The 26,232-nt window shown below is 41.8% G+C and overlaps 1 protein-coding gene across 1 annotated transcript in view; it reads right to left on the minus strand.

Annotated features, from left to right (window-relative positions):
• Window positions 1-26,232, minus strand: part of HYDIN (HYDIN axonemal central pair apparatus protein) — a 402,907-nt gene that overhangs the window by 72,085 nt on the left and 304,590 nt on the right. The window contains exons 46-56 of the mRNA XM_064273799.1: window positions 24,656-24,877; window positions 22,108-22,316; window positions 21,707-21,889; window positions 17,259-17,378; window positions 16,219-16,378; window positions 15,943-16,115; window positions 14,484-14,682; window positions 10,193-10,292; window positions 8,489-8,588; window positions 6,656-6,824; window positions 5,901-6,139 (exon numbers count right to left, since the gene is read on the minus strand). Coding sequence (XP_064129869.1) covers window positions 5,901-6,139; window positions 6,656-6,824; window positions 8,489-8,588; window positions 10,193-10,292; window positions 14,484-14,682; window positions 15,943-16,115; window positions 16,219-16,378; window positions 17,259-17,378; window positions 21,707-21,889; window positions 22,108-22,316; window positions 24,656-24,877 — 1,874 coding nt within the window. The remainder of the gene's footprint in view (window positions 1-5,900; window positions 6,140-6,655; window positions 6,825-8,488; window positions 8,589-10,192; window positions 10,293-14,483; window positions 14,683-15,942; window positions 16,116-16,218; window positions 16,379-17,258; window positions 17,379-21,706; window positions 21,890-22,107; window positions 22,317-24,655; window positions 24,878-26,232) is intronic.

A 26,232-nucleotide genomic window follows, 5' to 3' on the forward strand; every position in this document is an offset into this window, starting at 1 on the left:
ATTTATTTTTATTGTGCTCTAAATGAAAGTTTACAAATCAAGTCAGTCTCTCATACAAAAATTCATATACATCTTGCTATATACTCCTAGTTGCTCTTCCCCCAATGGGACAGCGCACTCCTTCCCTCCACTCTTGATTTTTGTGTCCATTTGGCCAGCTTCTGACCCCCTCTGCCCTCTCATCTCCCCTGCATTCAGAAGCTGCCCACATAGTCTCATGTGTCTACTTAATCCAAGAAGCTCACGGGATATATTATTCCTGGTTGGCAATTTTTTTTCTTTCAAGGTTTTATATATATCATCCCATTGCCTTCTTGCCTGCATGGTTTCTGCTGAATAATCAGAGTTTAGTCTTATTGTTTCTCCTGTGTATGTGACTTTTTGTTTTTCTTGGGCTGCTCACAGGATTTTTTCTTTGTCTTTGGTTTCAGTGAGTGTGATTATGACATGCCTTGGTGTTTTTCTTTTGGGGTCTATCCTATATGGGGTTTGTTGAGCTTTTTGGATGGTCAGCTTTTCATCACTCATGATATTAGGGAAGTTTTCTGTCAGCAATTCTTCAATGATCCTCTCTGTGTTTTCCGTTTTCTCTCCCTGTTATGGAACTCCAATCACTTGCAAATTTTTGCTTTTGATTGTATCCCGCATAATCCTCAGGGTTTCTTCATTTTAATTTGTTCTTTTTTCTGACTTTTCCTCAAATAGGGTTGTATCCAAGTGTTTGTCTTCAATTTCACTGATTCTATCTTCCATTGTTTCAAACCCGCTCCTCAGCCCTTTGATGACACTGTCCATTTCTGAAATCTTGTTGTTTATCTTTTGGATTTCTAATTGTTGTTTTTGTATGATTTCTAGTTGTTAATTTATTTTGGCATTTTGTGCCTGTATTACTTTCCTGAATTGTTCCATTTTTTTGTCTGTATTTTCCAAGAATTTGTCTGCCTTTTCTAAAAATTTGTCTGTTTTGTTCTCATTTTTGTCTGCTTTTTGCTTCAACTCTCGGATTGCTCTGAATATTAGAGATTTGAATTCCCTGTCAGGTAGCTCTAATGCCTTTTCTTCTACTGGAAAGTCACCTGGTGTTTTATTTTGGCCACCTACTGAGCCCATCCTGTCCTGTTTTTTAAATGTTTTGATATTGTCTGCTGTCTTTGGGACATACAGTAGTTATTTTCTTCATTTCTTGATTGTAGATTCATTTGTTTTGTCCTGCTTTTTTGTTTTAGTTGGTTATGTCTGAGCAGGCGGGCTGTGCATTCTTTGTTGTTTGTTCATCTGTAGTCACAATACTTTTCACCTCCTTGTCCAATGGACAGGGCCAGTCATTCAGCCATGGTGCAGCAGGGCAGGTCCAGCTGAAGGGGAGGGGCTGGGATGGGTTCTTTGTGGCATGTACTAGGGCCGACAGGGTGGGTCAGGAATTAGTGTTTGGCAGGTTCCAGTAGGCTGTGCCTGTGCTGCTCCAGGGTGTGATGTTCAGTGGATGGTTCGGGTAGGCAGGAAAGGGGGAGGGGGTTGTGATGTGTGGAGCTAATAGGGCTATGGGAAAGAGGAGAGAGAGGAGATAAAACAGGAGCCCCAAACAAACAAGGAAACAAAGAAAGAGGAAAAAAAAAAGAGTGCTAAGGGAGTTTGCTGTTGGAGTGGAGAAATGAGAAACTGAGAAATGGAGAAAAGTGAAAAGAAAAGAAGAAAAAGGGAAAAAGAAAGAAAAAAAACTAGATAAAAATCTGGAAAAGAAAAGAAAAGCCCCCAGGATTCCCGGAGTCCCACACGTGGGGCTGCTAAGATCAGGAAAGTGGCTCCCAGGCTGTGCAGTATAGCTTGGCTAGAGGGGGTATAGATGTCACACAGCACCAGGTATTCAGGAGACAGGAAAAGAAGATAAGTATAGAGAGACAAGAACTGAGAAATGAAGAAAGAGAGAGAGAGAGAGAAAAAAAAAAGAAAGAAAAAAAGAAATGCCCCCAGGGATTCCACCTATGCAGCTGTGCAGATTGCGGGAGTGGCTCCTGAGCTGTGCAGTGCAGCTGGGCTAGAAAGGGCTCCCAAGCTGTGAAAAGAAAAAGAAAACAAACAAAACAAAACAGAACAAAGCAAAACAAGGAAAAAAAAGGCCCAGGGATCCCACCAGTGTGGCATCACAGGCCAGGGGAGTGGTTCCCGGGTTGAGTGTGGCTTTACAGCATTTCAAGAAGAAGCAAAGATGGCACGTGGAGCCAAGTGTTCCAGAGAAAGGAGGGGGAGATGGTAGGAGACACAGAAGAAACCAAAAGAGACAGAAAGAACCAACACCAGCTCAGGGGCCCAGCCAGTGTGGGCAGGGCAAATCCAAGCAGCCTGAGGCCAAAGCAGTTGCCTCCTGGTCAAGAGACTGTGGCTGGTGGGACGCAGAGGAGGCCAAAGTTGGTGGGCGGGGGTGGTGGTGGGAAGAAGGAAGGGACTAGGAAAGCTTATATCGCTAGTTACCTAGTGCTTTGTCTCCTGCTGGGAACTTCGTGAAGCTGCTTTCCCATACTCCCTGTCTGCCTATCTCTGACGTGAGTGGGGCAAATTCAAGTGGCATGGATGCTGCACTTCCTGGCCGGCTGAGACACTGCAGCTAGCCAGGAAGCTTGGAGGTAGAGCAGTGGGGAGAGAATGGGGGGTGGGAAATTGTGTATCGCTGGTTACCAGCTGCTCTGTCTCCTGCTGGGAGTTCTGCAAAGCTGCTTTCCTGTGCTCCCTGTCTGCTGATCCCTGACTGGAGTCCAAGATGGTGGATCCGTGCTGCATTAGCTGATGGGGCCCTCTACACATATCTCTCCTCACTCTCCATCCTCTGTCAGTTTCTTATTCCATTCAGTGCTTGGCTGAGTTCTCTATCTCTTCATTTGGCACTTCAGGTTCCAGGAATGACATTTGTCTCTGTTTTACTTAGTTTTTTGAGTCTTTGCTGTGGAGGGATGGCATGGTGCTTCTATGGTGCCATATTGGCTGGAAGTCCCAAATAGGTTAAATTCTGTTCCTTTTCTCCACATTTGCAGTCATGATGTCTTTAAGGCTTAGTGCAAGCAATAGTTCAAATATAGGTTTTGGTAACTGCTCACTTCACTTGAAGCTAGTTTACCCAATAATTAGTTGTCTGGAGAGCAGTTCACCTAAAATATTCAAATATGTTTGAGTTGTATCTTAAACTTCTGAGAGTTTTTACATATTCAAATATTCATTTGCTTAATGACCAGAACACCTAAAGTGTAACCCCCTTTTGAGTATTTTGCATGAATCTGTGCATCCTAAAAAATATAAATAAATAAAAATAAAAACAATGTACAGCAATACCTGGAGCAACAGAGAAAGTAGGAGAGTCAGAAATAGGAGGAACAACAACAACAACAACAACAACAAAAAGACCAGGCCTACTGGTCTGACAAAGAGTGGAGAAACCCCGGGAGTATGGCTCCCAGATACCCTTTTAACTCAGTACTGAAGTGACTCCTGAGGTTCACCCCTTTGCCAAAGATTAGACAGGCCCATAAAACAAAATGAGATTAAATGGGCACACTGACTCAGGGGCAAGGACAAGAAAGCAGTAGGGGACAGGAAAGCTGGTAATGAAAAACCCAAAGTTGAGAAGGGGAGAGTGTTGACGTGTCGTGGGGTTGGCAACCAATGTCACAAAACAATATGCATACTAGTTGTTTAATGAGAAACTAATTTGCTCTGTAAACCTTCATCTGAAGTATAATAAAAAAGAAAATTAATATTTCCATTATCAAAATGTATGTTGATTTGAATTTTTATTGTACTGTTACTCCAAAAAACTCTAAAATTGTCTACAGAAGATGCTATAAATATACAAAAGAAACATATAAGTTTATTCTAATTATACAACAAAATAAAGAGAATATATTTCTTAAAAAAAAAAAAAAGGAGATTCTGATAATACTTGTTTTGTTAGGTCTTTTCCTCATATCATTGCTCTTATATCTCCTGCCTGGCATTTCCTTTATTTTAGTGTATTTTAAATATCTTCAAAATGGTAGAATAGAAGAAAGAAATTTGTGTATACACTATATTTTTAAGTATCCATTTTCTTAATCTACTAAAGTAAACTTTTGTCAAGAAAAAAAAAAAAGGAAATAGGAAGAGCATATGGAATGTGTGGCTAATTGCCTCCATGAACAATTGTCTCCTTTACCACGAGACCAGAAGAACTGGATGGTGCCCGGCTACCATTATTGAACATTTTGATCAAAGATTCCATAGTAGAATCCTGATCAAAAGGGGGAAAATGCAGAACAGAATTTCAAATTCTTAAGGATTCTAGGCTTTCTGGAGCCATGGAGGGTGGATGAATCCCTGAAACTATTGCCCTGGAATAATTTTTAAACCTTACACCAAAAAATATTCCCCGAAGTCATCTTACAACCAAAAAATAGTTTAGCTTAATAAAAAAGGTATGCCTTGAGCATTATGCTCTTTGGGTTCTGGATATGGGATCAAATTGACAACAGCAACCTGAAAGATTAGATAGGAACCTTAGAGGGCAGTGAGTTTATGCTAATGAGGGAGGAACAACTCAGAAAAGGAAGGTGGGAATGGTTGCAAAATTTGAATGTAATCAATATCACTAAATTGTACATGAAGAAACTGTTAAATTGGTGTATTTTTGCTGTGTATATTTTCAACCACAAAATAAAAAAAACACAATGAAATTATATTATCATAAATGAACACTAAATTATAAAGTAAATTATAAAGAATTATGTTGAAATCAAATTCTGAAGAAAGAAAAAATTTAGACAATTTAATAAAAAATTCCTTAATATGTTCAAGCTTCACCAAAATGGCAAAGGATAGCCACAAGAATATAAAAAAATTAGAAGAAAATGCTGTGCATCTGATTAAAAAAAATTTAGAAAGTAAACATTAAGTCAGAAGTGCCTTGGGAATTGGTGAAAAAAATCATATCTGTCTGTCTATCTATCTATCTATATATATGGAAACCCTGGTGGTATAGTGGATAAGAGCTATGGCTGCTTAACCAAAAGGTCGGCAGTTCGAATCCACCAGGTGCTCCTCAGAAACCCTATGGGGCAGTTCTCCTCTGTCCTATAGGGTCGCTATGAGTCAGAATCGACTTGATGGCAACGGGTTTGGTTTCCATACACACACACACATATATATATACCTATATATATACCTATATATATATATATATATATATATATATATACATGGCAACCAAATGGAAGCCAAAGAACTGAAAAAGGTCATTTGGTTTTTGTGAATCGAGAAACGGCCCATTGTTTTTTGTGACTGATGAGAGCCACCTGTAGAACACTGAGGTTTACTGTTGGAACAGTGATTAAGTTAGCTGTGGTGATAAAGTGCCTTCATAAAAAAAATGGAGGAGGTAATAACAGTTCCTTGTTGACCAAAGGCATCACCATGCCATCTCCCGCCCACATTTCTGGGCTACCTTTTTCCATCCCCTCCCTGAAGCACAGTTTTGATTTTTTTGATTTCACTTGCTGTTTATTATATAATAGTCTCTTGACATCCTGTAGAATGATAGATAGGACAATGACTTACTAGTGAGTCTTGCAGCACACCAGAAGCACCAGGACAGCAGACACAATCCCAAGCAGAACTGTTTACATTTGTCTAACTAAAATGTATCATACATTTGACAGCAGTTAGAAAATGTATGAAATCTGGAGTCAGAAGATGTGGGTTCGGAACCAAGATCTACTGTGATTTCCTGCAAAATCATGGGTTAGTCATTTCTAAGCCTTAGTTGACATCACCCATAAAAGGGGATCAAATCAATTTAGATAAAACATATGAAAGCTCTTTGTAAAAATGTAAAGCAATGATTAACCATGGAACGGCATGACTTAAAATACTTGTTTTACCCTTTTTTTTGATGAATGGAGCTCTCCCCTGTCAGCCTATAGAGGACGTATTTGAAGTCAGTAACACCTTGATTTTCTATGGTGAAGGTGGTGCTTTTACGAGTGCCACAGATCAAAGCCCCAAAGTTGATGATGGAGGAAGGGCTGATGTTGTATTTGGAGAACACTGCATTCACAGAAAATTTGATTGGGATGCTGGCAATGATCTCACCTCCTTCCGCAATATTAGGCTCAATAATCTAGAAAGGAAAGAAGGATTGGGAAGATATCAGGCGCCAGCATGTCTCCAGAATTTCCATGACTGTCTACTCCATTCCCTACTTTCGTCACTGAAGTGAAGCCAAGTTCTTATTTCTTCTCTTTCTATTATTGCACCAATAATAATAGTAGCAAGCACTTATAGAGAGCCTACTGTGTGCCTGCCATTGAGCAACTTGAACCAACTCTTTCACTTTCAAGTCCCTACTCATCTTTTGCATTTGATGACTGAACTCAGCTTCCTTGTCTCTGGTACTCTGCAAATACCTGGGGGGCACATTTCATTTCTTGCTACCTCTATTTCTGATGAATTAGCACACCTATCACCTGACCCACCCTTGCCTGCTAGTTGGGACAAAACCCTGGTATGTTCTATCTAGCTGCCACCCAGGTCAGCCCTCCCCCAAAGCATGGATAAAACATGTACCCTTCTTTTTTGACAGAAGCTGCCCCACAATCCTGCCACCAAGCCAGGCCCTCCCTTTGAGCTCTCTTACATGACAGCGCAGGACGGGCAGGTGCTCAATCTTCACTTCCTTTTTTGCACGAAATAACACCTGGACATTTGTGGGCTTTTCCATTGTGGTCAGTGAGCCCTTCTTGGGTTGGACTGAGATCATGGAATTTAAATTGGTCACCGATGTCCCTAACGAGTCCACAGAAAAGCTGGCAGGCAGGAATAAAAAGTCCATTTAAGTCATTATCTAGGGAATCCAAGATACTAGAGAGGAGACTCTAAACCATTAAGTGTCTGCTATGCCTCTAAAAAAAAAAAGCTCTGTTTAATCACTATGCTTAACAGTGGTCACTGCGCTTTGTACTCTGTGACCATCCCCACCTTAGCCAGCATTGACTGGGCCAGGGATTGGTGGTGCTTGAGGCAAAGAGCCATCTCTAGGCTAGTCTGTGGTGGAGAAGTGTTCTTACAGGAGATCTCTAACCAACAGGAACACTTGACACTGGAAAAACACCAACTAAATTAATTCGTCTCTCTCTCTCAGGGAGTCTGAACGCAGTACACACAGAAGGAAGAGTGATACGGAAGCCAGAGGATCCAAAGAGAGAAAGTGGGGGAAGAATCATGCAACAAAGGCTCTAGGAAGTGAGGTCATGGCCTGATGGGGTGAGGCGAGAAGTCACAGTGAGAAGATAAGGCATGAGAAAGGCAAAGGGACTGGAGTAGAAGCAGGAATTTCATTGAAGCGCGACATCTGGGTTGCTGTGGGGATCCAACTGACATTTCCACTCTCCAGGAGATCTGGCCATCCAATTGCATCATGCATGGTGCCAATGCCTCCTCACTTCCCTGCACATCCTTTCAACGAACCCCTGATCGCCTGTCCTGACTTGTCGATGGCTCTCTTTTTCTCATGCAACCTAAAGAGGAGAGCTAAAGCCCTATTACAATCCAAAACAAAGCTCACAAATGGAAAAGATTCCATTTAACACTAATTCTAAAGTCACAATGGCTTTCTTCTAGGTTTGTGGAGCATTTGTTTTTTATTTATTAAATCTTACATTTTCATTGCTTTTAACTAACGGCAGTATTGAGGTGGGAGCTCTCTCATTTCAGCATTCCGTTAGCTAAAATAAAATTATCACGAATACACTAAGTCTACTGCAAGACTGCAAAGGGGAAGTCCCTTTACCAACTGTGAATTCTTCTGGGGAAGGATGACCTTTCATAGAAATTGACTGGGCATGAGTGCTGGCACTGCCACCAAGAGCAGTGTGCTTGTCTGAGTAACTGCCTCTCCCTCCTCTACTAACCAAGCCACCCTTTCCTCTTTGAGGAACTGCTCTTGTTTAATGTTTTGTTTTTAAAATTAAGGGATGCACACAAGATGGGTCTCTACTCTACCAGGCACTATGTGGACTGCTATATAATACAGTGGCTCTTAAAATGTTTTTTAAAAACTATATTGGAAAATCCTTCCTTCATATGAAATCTTATGCAGAGGACCAAATTATAAAACAGATAAGAGCCAGAGGGAGGGCAGGAGAGCCTGAAGCTGGGTCTCCCCACCTCCAGTCTCTCTATCCCATCTCTAGCTTCATGCCTCCAGTCTCTTCTCCACCATCAGCCTCCCTGTGGCCCCAGGTACATCTAAGGGGGCCTTTAGGGTCCCTGTAAAGCAGCAGAGTTAAGAGCAGTGTGAAAGTCTCTGCTCTCTTAGCAGCTGGGATTCCATTCATTTAAAGCCAAGGAAGATGAAAAACAGAGATAGTTCTTATAACTTCCTTGATTGATTTTTTTAAATCTCCCCGGCAATACTTTTTTCCCCATGAGGTAACGTGCACAGTCCCTTGCCTGAAGGGATTCAGGTTACCTGAATATGATCTCATATTTCCCGCGGTTCTTCAGTTGCAGGGGCTGCTTCACCTCCTCCATGACTCGCACAATCCCAAAATCGAGGCCTCCTTCAGCTCCTGCAGAGGGGTGAGTGGACATGGGAGCGAGAAGCAGGCAGGGGAATAAGTGTTGTACTCTCTCACTGAAGTTCACATGAAAAACTCATGGTGATAACTTAAAAGCCTTTTCTGAAAACAGTGTGGCTCGAAGTCTTTAGTGAGTTTCTACAAACAGACAACAAACAGGGCTCTTCTGCCCACTTCAGTGGGGCAGCTCCCTCTGGCTTTCTATCTTAGAATCAACGTCCTTTCATGTCTTCCACTAGCTAAAACTCTTTCCAGTCTGTTTTCTATTTTTGTGTATATACGTTACAGAGTTGGGATATTACATATAAATTTGTATTGTTTTACTTATCATTAAGTCATAAGCATCATTCCACATAATTAAAAACCCTTCATAAATGTGATCTTAATGGCTGCATAATATTCCATCATATGGCTGTTATATAATTAAAAATATTATCCCTAAAATATTATTCCACTATTGCTAGACATTCAGGTTACTTTGAATTTTCCATTATTACAAATAATGCTGCAATAAATAGCTTTATATATAAGCCAAATAACAGCTAAGCAAACATGTAGCTTTAACACTATGAATCTTCCGAGAAGACACAATATAGGAAAAGGAGGGATAGTAGAGAACTGCATTCTAAAAGCGGATATCTAACCTAGGTGTCAGGGCACTGTGGGAGGGAGAAAAATGGCCTCCGAAACATGTCCATGCCCTAATCCCTGTAATCTATGAATATTTTATCTTACATAGCAAAGGGGAGTTAAGGTTACAGGTGGAATTAAGGTTGCTAATCAGCTGACCTTAAATAGGGAGATTATCCTGGATTATCTGGGTGGGCCTAATGTAATTACAGGGGTCCTTAAAATGGAAGAGGGAGGCAGAGGTGGGAGAACCAGAGAGACGGCAGAGTGTGAAGGACTTGGCTTGATGTTGCTGGCTTAGTATATGGAGGAAGGGACTATGAGCCAAAGGTGTTGGCCTTTAGAAGCTAGAAAAGGCAAGGAAATGGATTCTCTCCTCGAGCTTCCAACAAGGAATGCAGCCCTGCTGACACCGTGATTTTAGCCCAGTGAGACCCATGCCAGACTTCTGACCTCCAGAACTGTCAGGTAATAAATTTGTATTGTTTTAAGCGACTAAACTGAAACCAAACCAGTTGAGTCAATTCTGACTCACAGTGGCCCTATAAGACAGAGTAGAATTGCCCCGTTGAGTTTCCAAGGAGTGGCTGGTGGATTTGAACTGCCAACCTTTTGTTAGTAGCCGTAGCTCTTAACCACTGTGCAACCAGGGCTCCTTCAAGCCACTAAGTAAATAATTTTTTATGGCAGTCACAGAAAACTAATACTGGCAGGAAGAGAGGTGCTCACCCTCAAACAACTGCTCTGAGAACAGTTGTGCAAATTTTATATTTATGACCACCCTTTGCTGTCTCCAGTTAGAGAAATTATGATTTTGTAGTAACACTGCTAACATCAGTTTGGAGTTTGCATTATCCTTTAAAGAACCTTCCCCTACAACACAATACTGACAACACGCTAGTTTTCATCTACATAGAACTTCTAATCGGTGAAAAACTGCCCTTTCTTTGAAGAGATGAACAGACCTTTGGGGAAGGTGATGTCCAGGGCAATGTCGTAGGATTCTGCAAAGATCAGGATGTTTTCAATCTGAACAATGCCAACAAGATTTTCTGCATCTAAAACCTGTCACAGTGAGAAAAGTTCTTCAGTAAAAGAAAGACCCACGTCCTCCAGCTGCTCACTGTCCCCTCTGTTTTCATCTCTGTTGGTGATCCCTCTCCCTGTTCGAGGAACATCTAAACTGGCATCAGTGGCCAACACCACCCAACCATTGATTCTTGAGATTAACAAGGGAGCGATGAGGGGTGTGTTTGTCAAGGGAAAGAGCTGCTGGGTAGTGGGCATGGCACTCCTGCATCTGCTGGAGACTACCTGCCTCTCTGCTGAAGCCTAAAGTTGAGAAACTAAGTCACCAACTCCCTACATACTTGTGTTTGGAGTGCAAAGGAAAAATTTGCAGCTATCCCCAAACTCAACTTTTAATTCAGGTTTTCCATCTGTTCTCTCATCAAACATTTTGCCAATGTCTCACAGAGCAAACTGGACTGACTTGAGTTTTACCTTCCTTCTTTTGCTGCTCACCCTCTAACAGATGGCAAGAAGAGATGGCAGCAGGAGGAAAAAACAGAACAAAAAACTTGAATTATCAGGCCCTGAATTTATATGGTACCTTTCTTCTGATGCATATCAAGTACCCAGAGCATTTAATTTCCTTTGCTTCCCCCTGGGGGAAGGTGGGTAGAGGGGAAAAGAATAAATTTTGTAATTGAGGAAAATAGGAAGGACAATTTAAGAGTTATACTGATAGAATAAAACAAGTTCACTGGCCAAAGGGATCAGAAAAGAAGGCATTTCCTGGTATAGATGTTAAAAGATTATAATCTGGGGGCAGAGGAGCCTCAGAACATGTGGGGCAGGTGGGCTGAGGGGAGACTCTTAAAGCCTACTTTATGTAGAGCTGCTTTTTGTCTGGGATACAGAGGGTTACCACAAGAGCCTCTGGACCTCCCATGTTCCAGCAACTAAAGGATGAAGCTGGTCTGGCTGGAGGACTCCAGGACCCTAGGGATACCAGCCATGTTGCCTGGGTCCACTGTTATAGACCAGTGCCTATGTAGAGATAGGTGCTAAAGATTCTCACTATCATCCCTGGACTTCATACATATTTGTACATTGAGTGAATCTATCAATCCCTGTTTTCAAATATCTGAAAGGTTGTCATGGGTAGGGGGCAACAGAGATTATATCCACTGACTGGCCTAAAAATGTACAACAGGATTAATAAATGTAAATTACACAGAGAAAATCTACACTCAACCCAAGGAAGAATTAAGTCAGACCTGTTCAAAAAAAGATCAGGATATTTTGAGTGGTAGTAAGCTTTCTGTCCTTGGAGATATTCAAATAGAAGTTTGGATGATCCCTTGAATGTTGCAGAATCAATTCAAGCATAAAAAAATCAGTGATATATATTCCTTCATTCAATAGATTCTATTGAGTGCCTACTATGTACGGGTCTGATGATGTAGTGGGTTGAATGGTAATCCCCCGAAAGCTATGTCTATGTCCTCACCCCTAGAACCTGTGAATGTGACCTTATTAGGAAAATGGTCTCTGCAGATATAATTAAGTACCTTAAGATGATCTCATCTTGGATTATGCAGGTGGAACCTAAATCCAATGACAAATGTTTTTATAAAAGATAGGAGACACAGGCTGGAGAAGGCCATGGGAAGGCAGGCACAGAGATTGGAGTGATCTAGCCACAAGCCAACGAATGCCTGGAGCCACTAGAAGCTGGCAAGGAAGGATTCCTCCCTACAGCTTCAGAGAGAGTGTGGCGCTGGTGACACCTTGATTTTGGACTTCTGGCCTCCAGAGCTGTGAGAGAATAAATTGTGTTGTTTTAAACCACCCAGTTTGTGGTAATGTTACAGCAGCCACAGGAAACTAATACAGATGGTGAAGAAATTAGGCAGGAACTTATCCTCCTGGAGTTCACATAACTAAAGAAAGAAACAGGTTAATGTCAGAAAGGGTTAGGCGCTCTGAAGAATGGAAGACAGGGAGGGTGATTGCACGTGACAGAGGACTCCCTAGATGGGTGGTTAGGGAAGTCCTAGCTGAAGCAGTAATGTTTGTTGTCGTTGTTAGGTGCCGTTGAGTCGGTTCCGACTCATAGTGACCCTATGCAGAACGAAATGCTTACAATCGTTGTTATGCTTGAGCTCATTGTTGCAGCCACTGTGTCAATCCACCTCGTTGAGGGTATTCCTCTTTTCCACCGACCCTGTACTCTGCCAAGCATGATGTCCTTCTCCAGGGACTGATCCCTCCTCACAACATGTCCAAAGTATGTAAGATGAAGTTTTGCCATCCTTGCCTCTAAGGAGCATTCTGGTCGCACTTCTTCCAAGACAGATTTGTTCGTTCTTTTGGCGGTCCATGGTATATTCAATATTCTTCACCAACACCACAATTCAAAGCGTCAACTCTTCTTCGGTCTTCCTTATTCATTGTCCAGCTTTCACATACATATGATGTGATTGAAAATACCATGGCTTGGGTCAGGCGGACCTTAGTCTTCAGGGTGACATCTTTGCTCTTCAACACTTTGAAGAGGTCCTTTGTAGCAGATTTGCCCAATGCAATGCGTCTTTTGATTTCTTGACTGCTCCTTCCATGGCTGTTGATTGTGGATCCAAGTAAAATGAAATCCATGACAACTTCAATCTTTTCTCCATTTATCATGACATTGCTCATTGGTCCAGTTGTGAGGATTTTTGTTTTCTTTATGTTGAGGTGCGGTCCATACTGAAGGCTGTGGTCTTTGATCTTCAGTAGTAAGTGCTTCAGGTCCTCTTCACTTTCAGCAAGTGAGGTTGTGTCATCTGCATAACACAGGTTGTTAATGAGTCTTCCTCCAATCCTGATGCCCCGTTCTTCTTCATATAGTCCAGCTTCTCGTATTATTTGTTCAGCATACAGATTAAATAGGTATGGTGAAAGAATACAACCCTGACACACAGCTTTCCTGACTTTAAACCAATCAGTATCCCCTTGTTCTGTCTGAACAACTGCCTCTTGATCTATGTAAAGGTTCCTCATGAGCACAATTAAGTGTTCTGGAATTCACATTATTCGCAATGTTATCCATAGTTTGTTATGATCCACACAGTCGAATGCCTTTGCATAGTCAATAGAACACAGGTAAACATCCTTCTGGTATTCTCTGCTTTCAGCCAGGATCCATCTGACATCAGCAATGATATCCCTGGTTCCACGTCCTCTTCTGAAACCGGCCTGAATTTCTGGCATAGCTTCCAGCATCACAGCAACACACAAGCCCCCACGGTATGAAAAACTGACAGACATGTGGGGGCAGTGATGTTTAGGGACTTCTAAAGCAGCAGCTAGCTCCCCACTGGGCCCAGGGACAGAATTTCTAGTAGGCGTGTGGCAAGGCAAGGGGCTGAGGGAGGGAAAAGCCAAAAGACAACAGCGTGATGGGAGCTAGCAAGTGAGGGTGGAAGGAGATGCTGATATAGAGGCAGGCAGGGTCTTAGAGGCAGGTGAGATCCTAGGCTTTTTTCTTACTGCAATGGGAGGCCAGCAAAGTGCTTCATGAAGGAGAGTGAGCTTATCTGACTGACATTAAGCTATCTGATTGACAAGTATCCTTCTGAATACTTGTGGGGAACGGGAGGTGGGAAACCAGTTAAGAGGCCTCTGCAGAAGTCCAGGTGAGAAAGGCTTCTGGGGGTCTGGATGAGGGTGATGGCAGCACAGACAGAGAACTGAATGGAAGGAGATAGATTTTGAAGGCAGAGTAAACAAGACTTGTTGGAGGACTGGGTTGGAGGGGAGGCAGTGAGGAAAAGGGGGGAATCAAGGATGATTTCCAGGTATCTGTCGGGAGCAACTGGGTGGAAACTGGAGACATTTACTGAGATAGGGAAGTCTGGTGGGTAACAGGTTTAGAGGCGTGACGTTAGGAATGTAGTGGTTACCTAGTGTAGTAACATCATTCACTCATCCATCCATCCATCCATCCATTCATTCCACATTTATTGATTGCTTCTGTTCCTGGCACTGGGAAATTAGCCATGAACAATACAGACATGGTCCCTGCCTTTAAGGAGCTTCCAGTCTTGAGCAGAGCAAGATATTGTGGTCTGTGGCTATTAAACGGGGAGCTGATGGGAACAGGGAGTACTGGCTCAGTGTGTGTGCGTGTTTGTGTGTTGGGGTGTGTGTCAGGGAATCCACTGTACACCCATTTTGATGATGCATCTGGGATGTGCGGAGCCTCACCTCCAGGCGAATAGCCTTCTTGATGTTGATGGGCTTGGAGGGCTGGAAGTGCACCTGCAAGCCATACTCAGACTTGGGGGGGATGGTTCCCTGCATCATGGACACAGTGAAGTCATCACCCAAGTGCTCCAGGCTGGAGATCCGCCAGGCCACGGGCAGGGGCGTGATGTTGCGGAGAAGGACTACCTTGGATTCTTTTCTGCAGAGACCATAAGAAATTTCATCAGTCACAACTGACTAAAAAAAAAAAAAAAAAAAAATCCCAATTTTTCTTTTGTGTGGGTCTGTGTTTAAAATTTCTTAGCGCTTCTTTTCTGCTTGTTTCATTTAGGTCTTTTAGCTTTTGGGGCTGAGCTAATTTGTATGATCCTTAACTTTTTTCTCACGTAAGTTAGCCCAAATTAACCCAAATTTAATGATATAATTTTAAACTTAGAGAAAAGTTGTAAGAATTCCTCTACACTCTTTCCCAGATTCACCGATTGTTTATATTTTGCCTTCTTGGCTTTGTATTCAAATTCATACTCTCTCTCTCTCATACATATTCAGATTTTTTTTCTGAACCATTTGAGAGTAAGTTGGAGCTATTGTGCTCCTTTACCTTTAAATATTTTGGTGCATATTTCCTAAGAACAAGAACATGTATTAAACCCAGGAAATTTAACACTGATTCAATACTATTACCAATTACAAATATGGTAATATGTTAGACTGCTTGATGTCCCACAGTTTACCGAGGGTCTGTTCGTTTAAAAAAAAATTTTCCCCCTGAGGCACAGAGATGTTAATTCATGGCTTCAAACTCACAGATTTAGTGGCAAGGCTTGGGCTATTTCTCAGACCAGTTGCTTGACAGCCATATGCAACCATCTGTGGCAGGCCAGAAAAAGCACTCTTGCTACTTCAACTGTTAACTTAAATTCACTAATCAATATTTATTAGGGAATGGGGTCCAGTGGTGATGATCAAAGAATGCAAGACACATGTCTTTACAAAATTCTCTCCCAGGACCTCAGAAATAAACATTGTCTACTTAGAATGACACAATTCCAATGAATAAATATGAAGCTCTAGTTTTGGTCTAACTTTCTCTGTTCGTACACTAATTTCTAGAGCAAAAATTCTTACCTTTTTAGTGTAATGGATTCCTCTGAGAATCTTGAGAACTAGCTATTCTGAGAAAAATGCACATAGGCACACACTTTGTATTTGATTTTAGAGCAAACTTTGACCCTGATGAAGTCCCTCCACTGAGCCCAGATTGACAATCTGTGAACTTCAATAAGGTTACTAACAATCCCAGTTTACATGGGTTGAGAAATTTCCCAGGATGTAGAACTTTCAGTGCTAAAATTGAGAAAGTCCAGAGCAAACTAGGATGAACTGGTCATCCTGGAACTAAATGGCCTCTAAATCCCTTTCTAGTCCTGGCCTTTGCTGAATCACCCAGAACTCTGACCTGTGTAGCAAGAGCCGGTCAAAATGCAATTGCCTGTGGTCCAGCTCCAGTTCAGGGCGGATACCCTGGCAGCTTAATTTGAAGATAGCTGGCTCTGGGTTCTCCTTGATGCAGCAGACAATGCTATCTTCAAAGACTCCAACTGCAGTTGGGTAGGCCCACACGGTTAGCATCTAATGGAAGAGTCAAAAGACAGTACATTTAAATTGAAGATGCCAATGCCCCAAATTTTCCAGTAAGGCTTTTTCCAATAGTCTTGTTTCCATGCAACTGTACCTGTTTCTCGTTGGGCTTGAGAATCATGGTGGTAGGCTCCAAGAAGTAGGTGTTTGCTCTGACATCATGTTGAAAACTGAAGTACACCTCCACAAGCATTGGGGAACTGTTCAGGATCGTCAGCGTCTCCATGTTGCCTGGGAAGATGGGTGACTTGTACCTGGGAATGAGCAAAAACAGAGATGTGGTTGTGAGGACTGAATGAGAATTCAGGTAGAAAAGGAGATTGCAAAGGGCAAGGCAATTCAAAGGGACAGTGTGGTTACACAGAGGTAGTAGCATAGGGGCTAAGAACACAGGCTTTGTAGTTGTGCAGACTTGCATCTGACTATACTACAGCAGTCCCTGCCACAAAGGCCCTAGCTTGGCCTTCCTCTCCTGCATCACTGTGGGATGCTTTTCATGTTTCTCAGTACATCTCAGCCACAGTAGAACTTCCTTCTCTTCTCTAATAAATGGTTATCAAATGAATGAGTGAAGTGAGTAAATGAATGAATGAATGAACAAATAAACTTGCTCAGGGTCCCATGGCTGCGATGCTTGATCTAGATTTGCCTATGCTTTTAAACTCCAGGGTGTACACGGGAAGGAAAGGATGAAAGGGCAGGCATACACCCTTCCCCCAACACATACACATACATTCATATGTTCACCTTTACTAATTCAAGGCAGCCCAGCTTAGTGGATGGGGGCTCTGGATTCAGAAAAGCCTGGGGTAACTTATAATAAGAAATAAATGTTCACTCACTCTTATTTTTGTTGTCATCATTTTTATAGACTTTTGGAGTTGGCAGAGAGGGACATACAAGAGGGATATTGTCTCTTCTTTTCATTTTGAGGCCCACTGAAAGGAATTGCTTGCCAAGGGTCAAGCAGTTGTGAGTCCCTGAGAAGGCACTAGAACCCAGGTCTCCTAATTGGTGTTTCAGGACTAGTTAGGGGGCATTAGTAAAAGCTAAGTCAACAAGGAACCTCACCTGTATTATTCATCAGCTCAATCCAGGAGCCTTAAATCTGCTTCAATAAAATAGAGCACTTACTTGTCTCTTGATTTTCCACAAAGCAGTGGCCCAAAGTAAAACCTGTCCGTGCTCATAATATACTTCTTAAAGATGATCTCATTTGTCTTTATGTCCTTCTTCCGCTGAGGGAATACCACTCTAAACACAGGGCAGAAAGGGGTGAGGAGCAGCTGTCTGAATGACACTTCAATGTCACCACTTGATGTTTACCTGAACCCAACATTCCTTGTTCAGCAAAAGGTCCAGCCATCTGGAGACAGAATGACTCTTAATTTGAGGACCTGGTTGAGCCTTTATTTCCCCCACTGAGTGAGGCTAGTACAGTTCAAATTTGCGAAAAAGATTTTCAGTGGTGTCTTCCATAAAGAGGGACCCATGAGATTCATACCAGGTATGCAGGGATGGCTCAACATTAGAAAAATAATTAATGTAACCCATCATACAAATAAAACAAAAGAAAAGAACCACATGATCTTATCAATTGATGCAGAAAAGGCATTTGACAAAGTTCAACACCCATTCATTATAAAAATTCTCAGCAAAATAGGAATAGAAGGAAAATTCTTCAACATAATAAAGGGCATTTATACAAGGCCAACAGCCAACATCATCCTAAATGGAGAGAGTCTTAAAGCATTCCCTTTGATGCTGGAAACCAGATAAGGATGCCCTGTATCACCACTCTTATTCAACTTTGTGCTGGAGGTCCCAGCCAGAGCAATTAGCCTAGATAAAGAAATAAGGGACATCCACACTAGTAAGGAAGAACTAATAGTATTTCTATTTGCAGATGACATAATCTTATACACAGAAAACCCTACAGAATCCTCAAGAAAACTACTGAAGCTAAAAGAAGAGTTCAACAGAGTACCAGGATACAAGATAAACATACAAAAATCAGTTGGATTCCTCTGCACCAACAAAGAGAACATCGAAGAGGAAATCACCAAATCAATGCCATTTACAGTAGCCCCCAAGAAGATAAAATACTTAGGAATAAATCTTACCAGAGATGTAAAAGACCTATACAAAGGAAACTACAAGATGCTACTGAAAGGAACCAAAAGACACCTACGTAAGTGGAAAAAAACATACCTTGCTCATGGATAGGATGACTTAACATTACAAAAATGTCTCTTCTACCAAAAGTGATCCGTAGATACAATGCAATTCTGATCCAAATTCCAATGACATTTCTTAATGAGATGGAGAAACAAGTCACCAACTTCAAATGGAAGGGAAAGAAGCCCCAGATAAGTAAAGCATTGTTGAAAAAGAAGAATAAAGTGGGAGGCCTCACTCTACCTGATTTTAGAACCTATTATACCACCACAGTAGTCAAAACAGTCTGGTACTGGTACAACAACAGATACATAGACCAATGGAACAGAATTGATAATCTGGACATAAATCCATCCACATATGAGCAGTTGATATTTGACAAAGGCCCAAAGTCAGTTAATGGGGAAAAGACAGTCTCTTTAACAAATGGTGCTGGTATAAATGGATATCCACCTGCAAAAAAAATGAAACAAGACCCATACCTCACACCATGCACAAAAACGAACTCAAAATGGATCAAAGGCCTAAATATAAAATCTAATATGATAAAGATCATGGAAGAAAAAATAGGGACGATGCTAGGAGCCTAATACCTGGCATAAACAGTATACAAAACGTTACTAACAATGCAGAAGAGAAACTAGATAACTGGGAGCTCCTAAAAATCAAACACCTATGATCATCCAAAGACTTTACCAAAAGAGTAAAAAGATTACCTACAGACTGGGAAAAGGTTTTCAGCTGTGACATTTCCGATCAGCGTCTGATGTGTAAAATCTACATGATACTGCAAAAAGTCAACAACAAAAAGACAAATAACCCAATTAAAAAATGGGCAAAGGATATGAACAGATACTTCACTAAAGAAGACATTCAGGTAGCTAACAGATACATGAAGAAATGCTCACGATCGTTAGCCATTAGAGAAATGCAAATCAAAACTACGATGAGATTCCACCTCACTCCAACAACAAAAAAAAAAAATATTTTTTTTTTGGCATTAATCCAAAAAAACACAAAATAATAAATGTTGAAGTGGTTGTGGGGAGGCTGGAATACTTATATACTACTGGTGGGAATGTAAAATGGTACAACCACTTTGGAAATCAATTTGGTGCTTCTTTAAAAAGCTAGAAATAGAACTACTACAGGATCCAGCAATCCCACTCCTTAGACTATATCCTAGGGAAATAAGAGCCTTTACATGAACAGATATATGCATACCCATGTTCACTGTGGCACTGTTTACAATAGCAAAAAGATGGAAGCAGCCAAGGTGCCCATCAATGGATGAATGGATAAATAAATTATGGTATATTCACACAATGGAATACTACGCATCAATAAAGAACAGTGATGAATCTACAAAACATTTCATAACATGGAGGAATCTGGAAGGCATTATGCTGAGTGAAATTAGTCAGTTGCAAAAGGACAAATATTATATGAGACCACTATTATAAGAACTCGAAAAATAGTTTAAACAGTGAAGAAAATATTCTTTCATGGTTATGAGAGTGGGGAGGGAGAGAGGTTTTCACTAATTAGTAGATAAGAACTATTTTAGGTGAAGGGAAAGACAACACACAATACAGGCGAGGTCAGGACTAAACCAAAAAGCAAAGAAGTTTTGGAATAAACTGAACGCTTCGAAGTCCAGCATATCAGTGATGGGGGTGTGAGGACCATGGTTTCAGGGGACCATAGGCATAATAAAATCTATTAAGAAAACATTGTGCATCCCACTTTGTAGAGTGGCGTCTGGGGTCTTAAATGCTAGCAAGCGGCCATCTAAGATGCATCAATTGGTCTCAACCCACCTGGAGCAAAGGAGAATGAAGAACACCAAAGCACCAGGTAGTTATGAGCCCAAGAGAAAGAAGGGCCACATAAACCAGAGACTACATGAGCCCGAGACCAGAAGAACTAGATGGTGCCCAGCTAAAACTTATGACTGCCCTGACAGGGACCATAACAGAGAGCTCCGGAGGGAGCAGGAGAGCAGTGGGATGCAGACCTCAAATTCTCATAGAAAGACCAGACTTAATGGTCTGACTGAAGACTGGAAGAACCCCAGAGGTCATGGTCCCCAGACTTTCTGTTAGCCCAAGACAGGAACCATTCTCAAGGCCAAGTCTTCAGACAGGGTTTGGACTGGACTATGGGATAGAAAATGATACTCGTGAAGAGTGAGCTTCTTGGATCAAGTAGACACATGAGACTGTGCGGGCAGCTTCTGTCTGGAGAGGAGATGAGAGGGCAGAGGGTGTCAGAAGCTGGCTGAATGGACACTAAAATAGAGAGTGGAGGGAAGGAGTGTGCTGTCTTATTAGAGGGAGAGCAAAAAGGAGTATAAAGTTTTTGTATGAGGGACTGACTTGGTTTGTAAACTTCACTTAAAGCACAATAAAAGTTAAAAAAAAAAAAAAGAGGGGGGCCCACGATAGAGCTGAGTTGGACTTCCTATTCTACTGCTCCCAGCTAGAAAAATCCTTATGAAAAGCTAGTTCTGGAGATATTAATTAGCCTTTGAGTTCCATGTGGGTCCTCGTTGAGAAGTGCAATAATGCTTCTCTGGGTGGATGAGTTACAAAGGCCCCTTCCTCTGGGCAGAGTCAACCTCACTAGCTTGCCCAGCCAAGTGCCTTTATGAGTGTGTGAGCTGCACAGTGCTACTCAGCAGCTCAGAAAGAATAAGAAGTCCTACAGTAACTATGAAACTTGTTCAAATTTACTTACTAATGAAAAAATAAACTTGTCAGAGGAAGACTTTTTTCCCCCCTCACACCTGTTGTTATGGATTGAATTGCATCCTCCCAAAGATATGTTGAAGTCTGAATCTCTGGTACCTGTGAAAATGACCTTGTTTGGAATAGGGTCTTTGAAGATATTATCAGTTACATTAACATGAGGTCATATTGGAGTATGATAGGCCCTAATCCTATCTGAATGGTATCCTTATAAGAGAAGTGACACAGAGGAAGGATGGGCACGTGAAGATGCATCTACAAGCCAAGATCCACTTGGGGCTACCAGAAGCTGGGAGAGACAAGAAAGAATCTTCCCCTAGGGCCTTTGGAAGAAGCATGCCCTGCCAACAGGTTGATTTTAACTTCTAGCCTCCAGAACCATGGGGCAATACATTTCCGTTCTTATAAACCACTCTATTTGTGGTATTTTGTTATTACAGCTCTAACAAATGAATACACCAATTAACATTCTCTTTACCTTACTCTGGGAATGCCACATGGTGTCATGTCATTCCTGCAGCTCTTAGCCAATGTTCAAGGCACCGAAACCCAATACGAGAGGGTCCGGGATGTTGTCCCATCTTATTCAAAGTATCATAGGGGAAAACTAAAACGTATCTGACAACTTTTTTTTTCAAAATAAAATATACTTACTTTGGGTCTTGGCAAATATACGGGTAAGTGCAGACACCCCGGCAATAGAGCTGGTACTGGCGGCGAGTTCCAAGGATCTCGAAGTTAAAAGTTTGGTCAAAGTTCCCGAGATCATTAGAAGAGAAGTGCACTCGCAAAGTCACCTCTCCATTGGCTGGTACGATCCAACGGAAATGATTCAGCCTGCAGTGGACCATGTAGGCTTTTAAAATAAGAATGTTACCTTTCGGCCAACAGAAGACATAAGAGTTGCCTGGGAGAAACCCTGTCTTGCTGGGGCTGCATGGGCAGCCCACCGGGTCCCACAGGAAGAACAGTCCTGCTCCCATCTGGTGCTGTGACAGCCACAGCCTCAGCTTTGGGGCCCCAGCATTTTTCTCCCTAGCTTCTTGGAGGCCCACCTGTTGAATTTTTCCTGGGAGTGCTGCCCAGTGAGGTTGTTCTGGTCTATGTCCGACAGGGGGGCAATAGTTCCAGGAGATCCCCCAGTAAGGCCCTTCCTGTTAACAGCCATGCGACGTTTGTCCTTCTGAGACTCGCGGGACTGCTCTGATTTTTCTTTCGGTTTCTGTCTGCTCCCTTTAGATGAGGTGGTCTGCTCCTCTTGTGCCTTAATTAAAAATGAGCACACCTTCATAAACACACACGAACAGAAGACCTGGATGCTTACCATATCTGCAGTGTGGGCCCTAGGATGGTGGCTGCTGTCTAGAGTAGAGCAAGGCCCAGCCTCACCTGTGGGTGACAAGCCTGCTGTATTCCTTAGCATCCTATTCCCTGAGAAGGAGGATGAAACCCTTGAGAAAGTTTGAAGCTCCACCATAGCTGGTTAGGTTTACAAGCTTTGTCAGCATTGCAGGTCCCCTGCCCACTGCAGCCTACTTTCTGATATTTTGTTGACTTATTCTATCTGCTACCATCTCCTCTCCCCTTTTCTTTATCCTTAGGGTTTATGCTTTAAGTCCCTTATTGTTTTAATCTGTCATGATTAGTAAGAAGTTCCATTCATTAATGTTTTCTGATCAATTTCATTCTTCTTATTTTTTTGCCTGTTAATTTATTTACCATTTTCTAACTTTTTATTTTGGAAGACTATCAAAGTTGAAGGCATAGTGTAATGAACTTGTAGGTTTAACTGTTATTAACAGTTAGCCTATTTGTTTTGTCTATGATTTTCTCTTCTGAATCATTTAAAGTACTTTGTGGACATGATGATACTTGACCTCTAAATACTTTAGCTTGCATATCTTCTGAGGACAGTCTCCTACACTACCACAAGGCCATTATCACACCTAAGAAAAGCAACAGTAATTCAGTTAATATTTTTCTAGCACAGTCCATACTAAAGATTTCCCATTTGTCTCAGGTATGTCTTTACTTGCCATTTTTTCCAAGTAAGTATCTAATTAAGTTTCCCATATTGTTTTTGGTTATATTCCTTTAATACCTTTTAATCTAGAACCTTCTTCCCCATCACACTGACTTTTTAGAGTGACCAGATCTGTTTTTTCACTGAACATCCCACATTCTGAATTGTTCTGACTATTCTCACAGTGTCATTTAACTTATCTCTTCATTCCCTGTAAACTGAAAATTAGGCTTGGAGCTTTGTATTACAGATATGACGTGTGTCCACATGGTAGGTTGGCTCCCTTGAGACTCCTCTCTTGCAGAGTGGCTTTTCCTTTTGCAGTTAGCAAATCACGTGTCGGATGGCTCCTGGCTCTGTGTGAATGTCTTGTTTACATCCTTTCACCTACTGCATTTTGCATTCACTGGTGGTCCCTAATCAGTTATTTCACTCACGGGGTAACAAACTTGTGGTTTCCTAATTCTGTAATTTTTTAATTTTAGTTGCCATTCTTCCAGAACAATGAGTTTGAATGAACTCAATGGGGATGAACTGGAGTTCCTACTAAGATGGTGAGTTAAATAATCACCTTCCTTATCATGACCAATCTCTAAAGGCCAAACTTCAGAATAAGGAGGTGGTCATAGTCATCTCTTATGGTGGCCATTTTTCTTCTTTATGTTTTTTATTTGGAATTTCACCATGGACTCTTTGCTCTGGTGTGATGAGCCTGCCAATGCTGCTGACATCAGATGTTGATTTTCTTACTTAGTTGTACACTGAAGTTTCTAGTATTCTTTGCCACCTAATTGTGCTGTAGGCAAGCCCTACAGGTGATTGTATTTGCTCTCTTTGCTGATGTGCATGGTTTTTAGGAGGCCATATAGAAAAACCCAAATTCTGGCCACCATTATCCTATGGGAATGAAAGCCCCTCTATAATTTTTAATATAATACTTTCTGCATATTATTGTAGTCAAGTCTATTTTTTCTTTGTGATTTATTCTATTATTTTAATCTATATTGCCTTCTATTTTTATATGATTTTATTTTGATTTTTAAATATTTTTAACTCAACTTGAATTTATTTTACTGCATTATGTAAGGCAAGGAGCTAAAAAGTGACTTTACCAAAAATGTCCAATCTTCTCATCATAATATCTTTAATAATCTATCCTTTCTTCGGTGGTATATGTTCCCTTGTATCTGTCCATTCTGCCAGACTGTTTGAATTACCTTAGATTCAGTATACATTTTAGTATCTTTTCAAAAGAGCTAGTTCTGCTTATTTTTTCTTGCAGATGAACTTCAAAGTAATTCAATAAGATCCCTAATCTATCCTGTGGGGATTGGAAGGGTTGAGAAATGACAGTCAATCACTTTAAATCTCTCTTGGGAAATAGGACAAGTCACATCCAGGGGAGGTGCAGCCCAGGGAAGCTCCTTCAGGGTCCTCAGGCAGGATCCCCAAGTTCTGGGAGGGTCTGGGGAAAATCCATCTACCCTCAACCAGACTGTTTCTGGCTCTGTGGAGGGTGGGCCTCCCTCCCTGCCCACCTAAAGGCCTGCAAGGCCAGGAGAACAAGCCACTCGCTTTACCTTCGCAGTGACCGTGGGCGTTAAGAGCTCTGTTTCTGCCTCCACTTCTTTTTTATCTTCCATTATGGAGAGCTCTTCCGATTGTGGGATCACAAAAATGAAATGCTTCAGAGTGTCCGTTAGGGCCAAAGGCAGACGCTTCACAGGATAGGGGATTATTGAGAACAAGGCGGGAGGCGGGATGGGTGGTCCAGAGGAACCCAGACCTAAGAGTTCTAAGATCTAAAGGAAAAGCCTATCGTTAATTCTCTGTGTGGAGAGCAGGCTAATCCTAACAGCCCCTCTGTGTGAGCACTGGGTGGTTCAGACCTCCCCCAACCCCTTCCCTCAGCATTCTTGGGAGACACTGCTGCACAGAGCATGTCAGGATGGTGTGAAGGATCTCTGACACAGCTCTGCAGGTCTTTCCACACTTCTGCCCCCAGACCAGGCTGGGCACTCCTGCTGTGGGTTCTGGGCTCCACATGCCTCTTTTATTTATCACACTTTATTGTGACTGTTTAATTGCCTGTCTTTGTAACTGGACTGTAAACTTGATTAAGACTAAACCTAGGTTGATATAACACATGGCCTACCACATAGTAGGCACTCAACAAATCTCCATTTAATCGAAAGAGACCAGCTCTTAAGATGCTGGTGTCTATACTAGAGTTGTTCCATTTATTTTTGGTTTCCATGTTAATTTTTCCTTTTGTTTTAAACATGCTTTCCTTCCAAAAGTGAAAGAAACTTAAGATTGGAGCAGGTTGAAAACAATAAAGAAAAAAGCAAAAGTTCTGGGGATGGGTAGGAGGTAGATGTAAAGAAGTCAGAAAGAATCCTGACAGAGAGCAGGTTTAGTCCTACAGCATTACTCCATCCTGCCCTGGCAGAGAATGAATGGGCATTCTCCAGAGCACGTGGCCTCAATCTAGTGACGACTTCCTTCCCAGCATGTAAAAACCCTTCCAATAAGCATGCAATTCCTAGATATAACTGCTGTCATCACAACAGTAAACGTGACAGCCCATCTGAGTGCCCATTCTGTGAGCCAAGTGGCTTCTTAGGCTGAGCAGGTATACTATCTTCATGCAGCCCTGTGTTTTAAAGTGAGACCCATGCTGTGGTTTAGGCAGCTAAATACGTTTCCTGACTAATGCATGGCTAGAGTTAACTCCTAGGATTTAGAATGTCAGTGAAGAAAGGGATGAATAATTTGTAGCAATTGTTAAATTACCAGAGCCAAGGAGTTCTTCAAGCAACAGTCTAACCTGTGGCTTGGAATGTGGAGAGTATTAAACGAGGCAAGAAGATGCCCTTGGCTATGATACTGGAGTATAAAGCAAAGCAAGATGTTCTTGGCTACAGCACTTTTTCAATGTCTATTGCAATTTTTCACACTTCTGGAAAAAAAAATTGCTTCTATAAGGCTGGTCTCAGGTAAAATCATGAAATGAGTGGAGTGGTGGTGTGCACTCAAATTACCTTCCTCTCTTTGGCCCCACCCTAGACCATGGTGGCAACACTACTGTGAGGCCACATCAAGGTCCGTCCTCTTTAGCAATTACCCTTGTCCTTTCATCAACCCTTACCTGCCA

Source organism: Loxodonta africana, chromosome 21 (assembly GCF_030014295.1).
Source record: "Loxodonta africana isolate mLoxAfr1 chromosome 21, mLoxAfr1.hap2, whole genome shotgun sequence".
Lineage (NCBI taxonomy): Eukaryota > Metazoa > Chordata > Mammalia > Proboscidea > Elephantidae > Loxodonta > Loxodonta africana.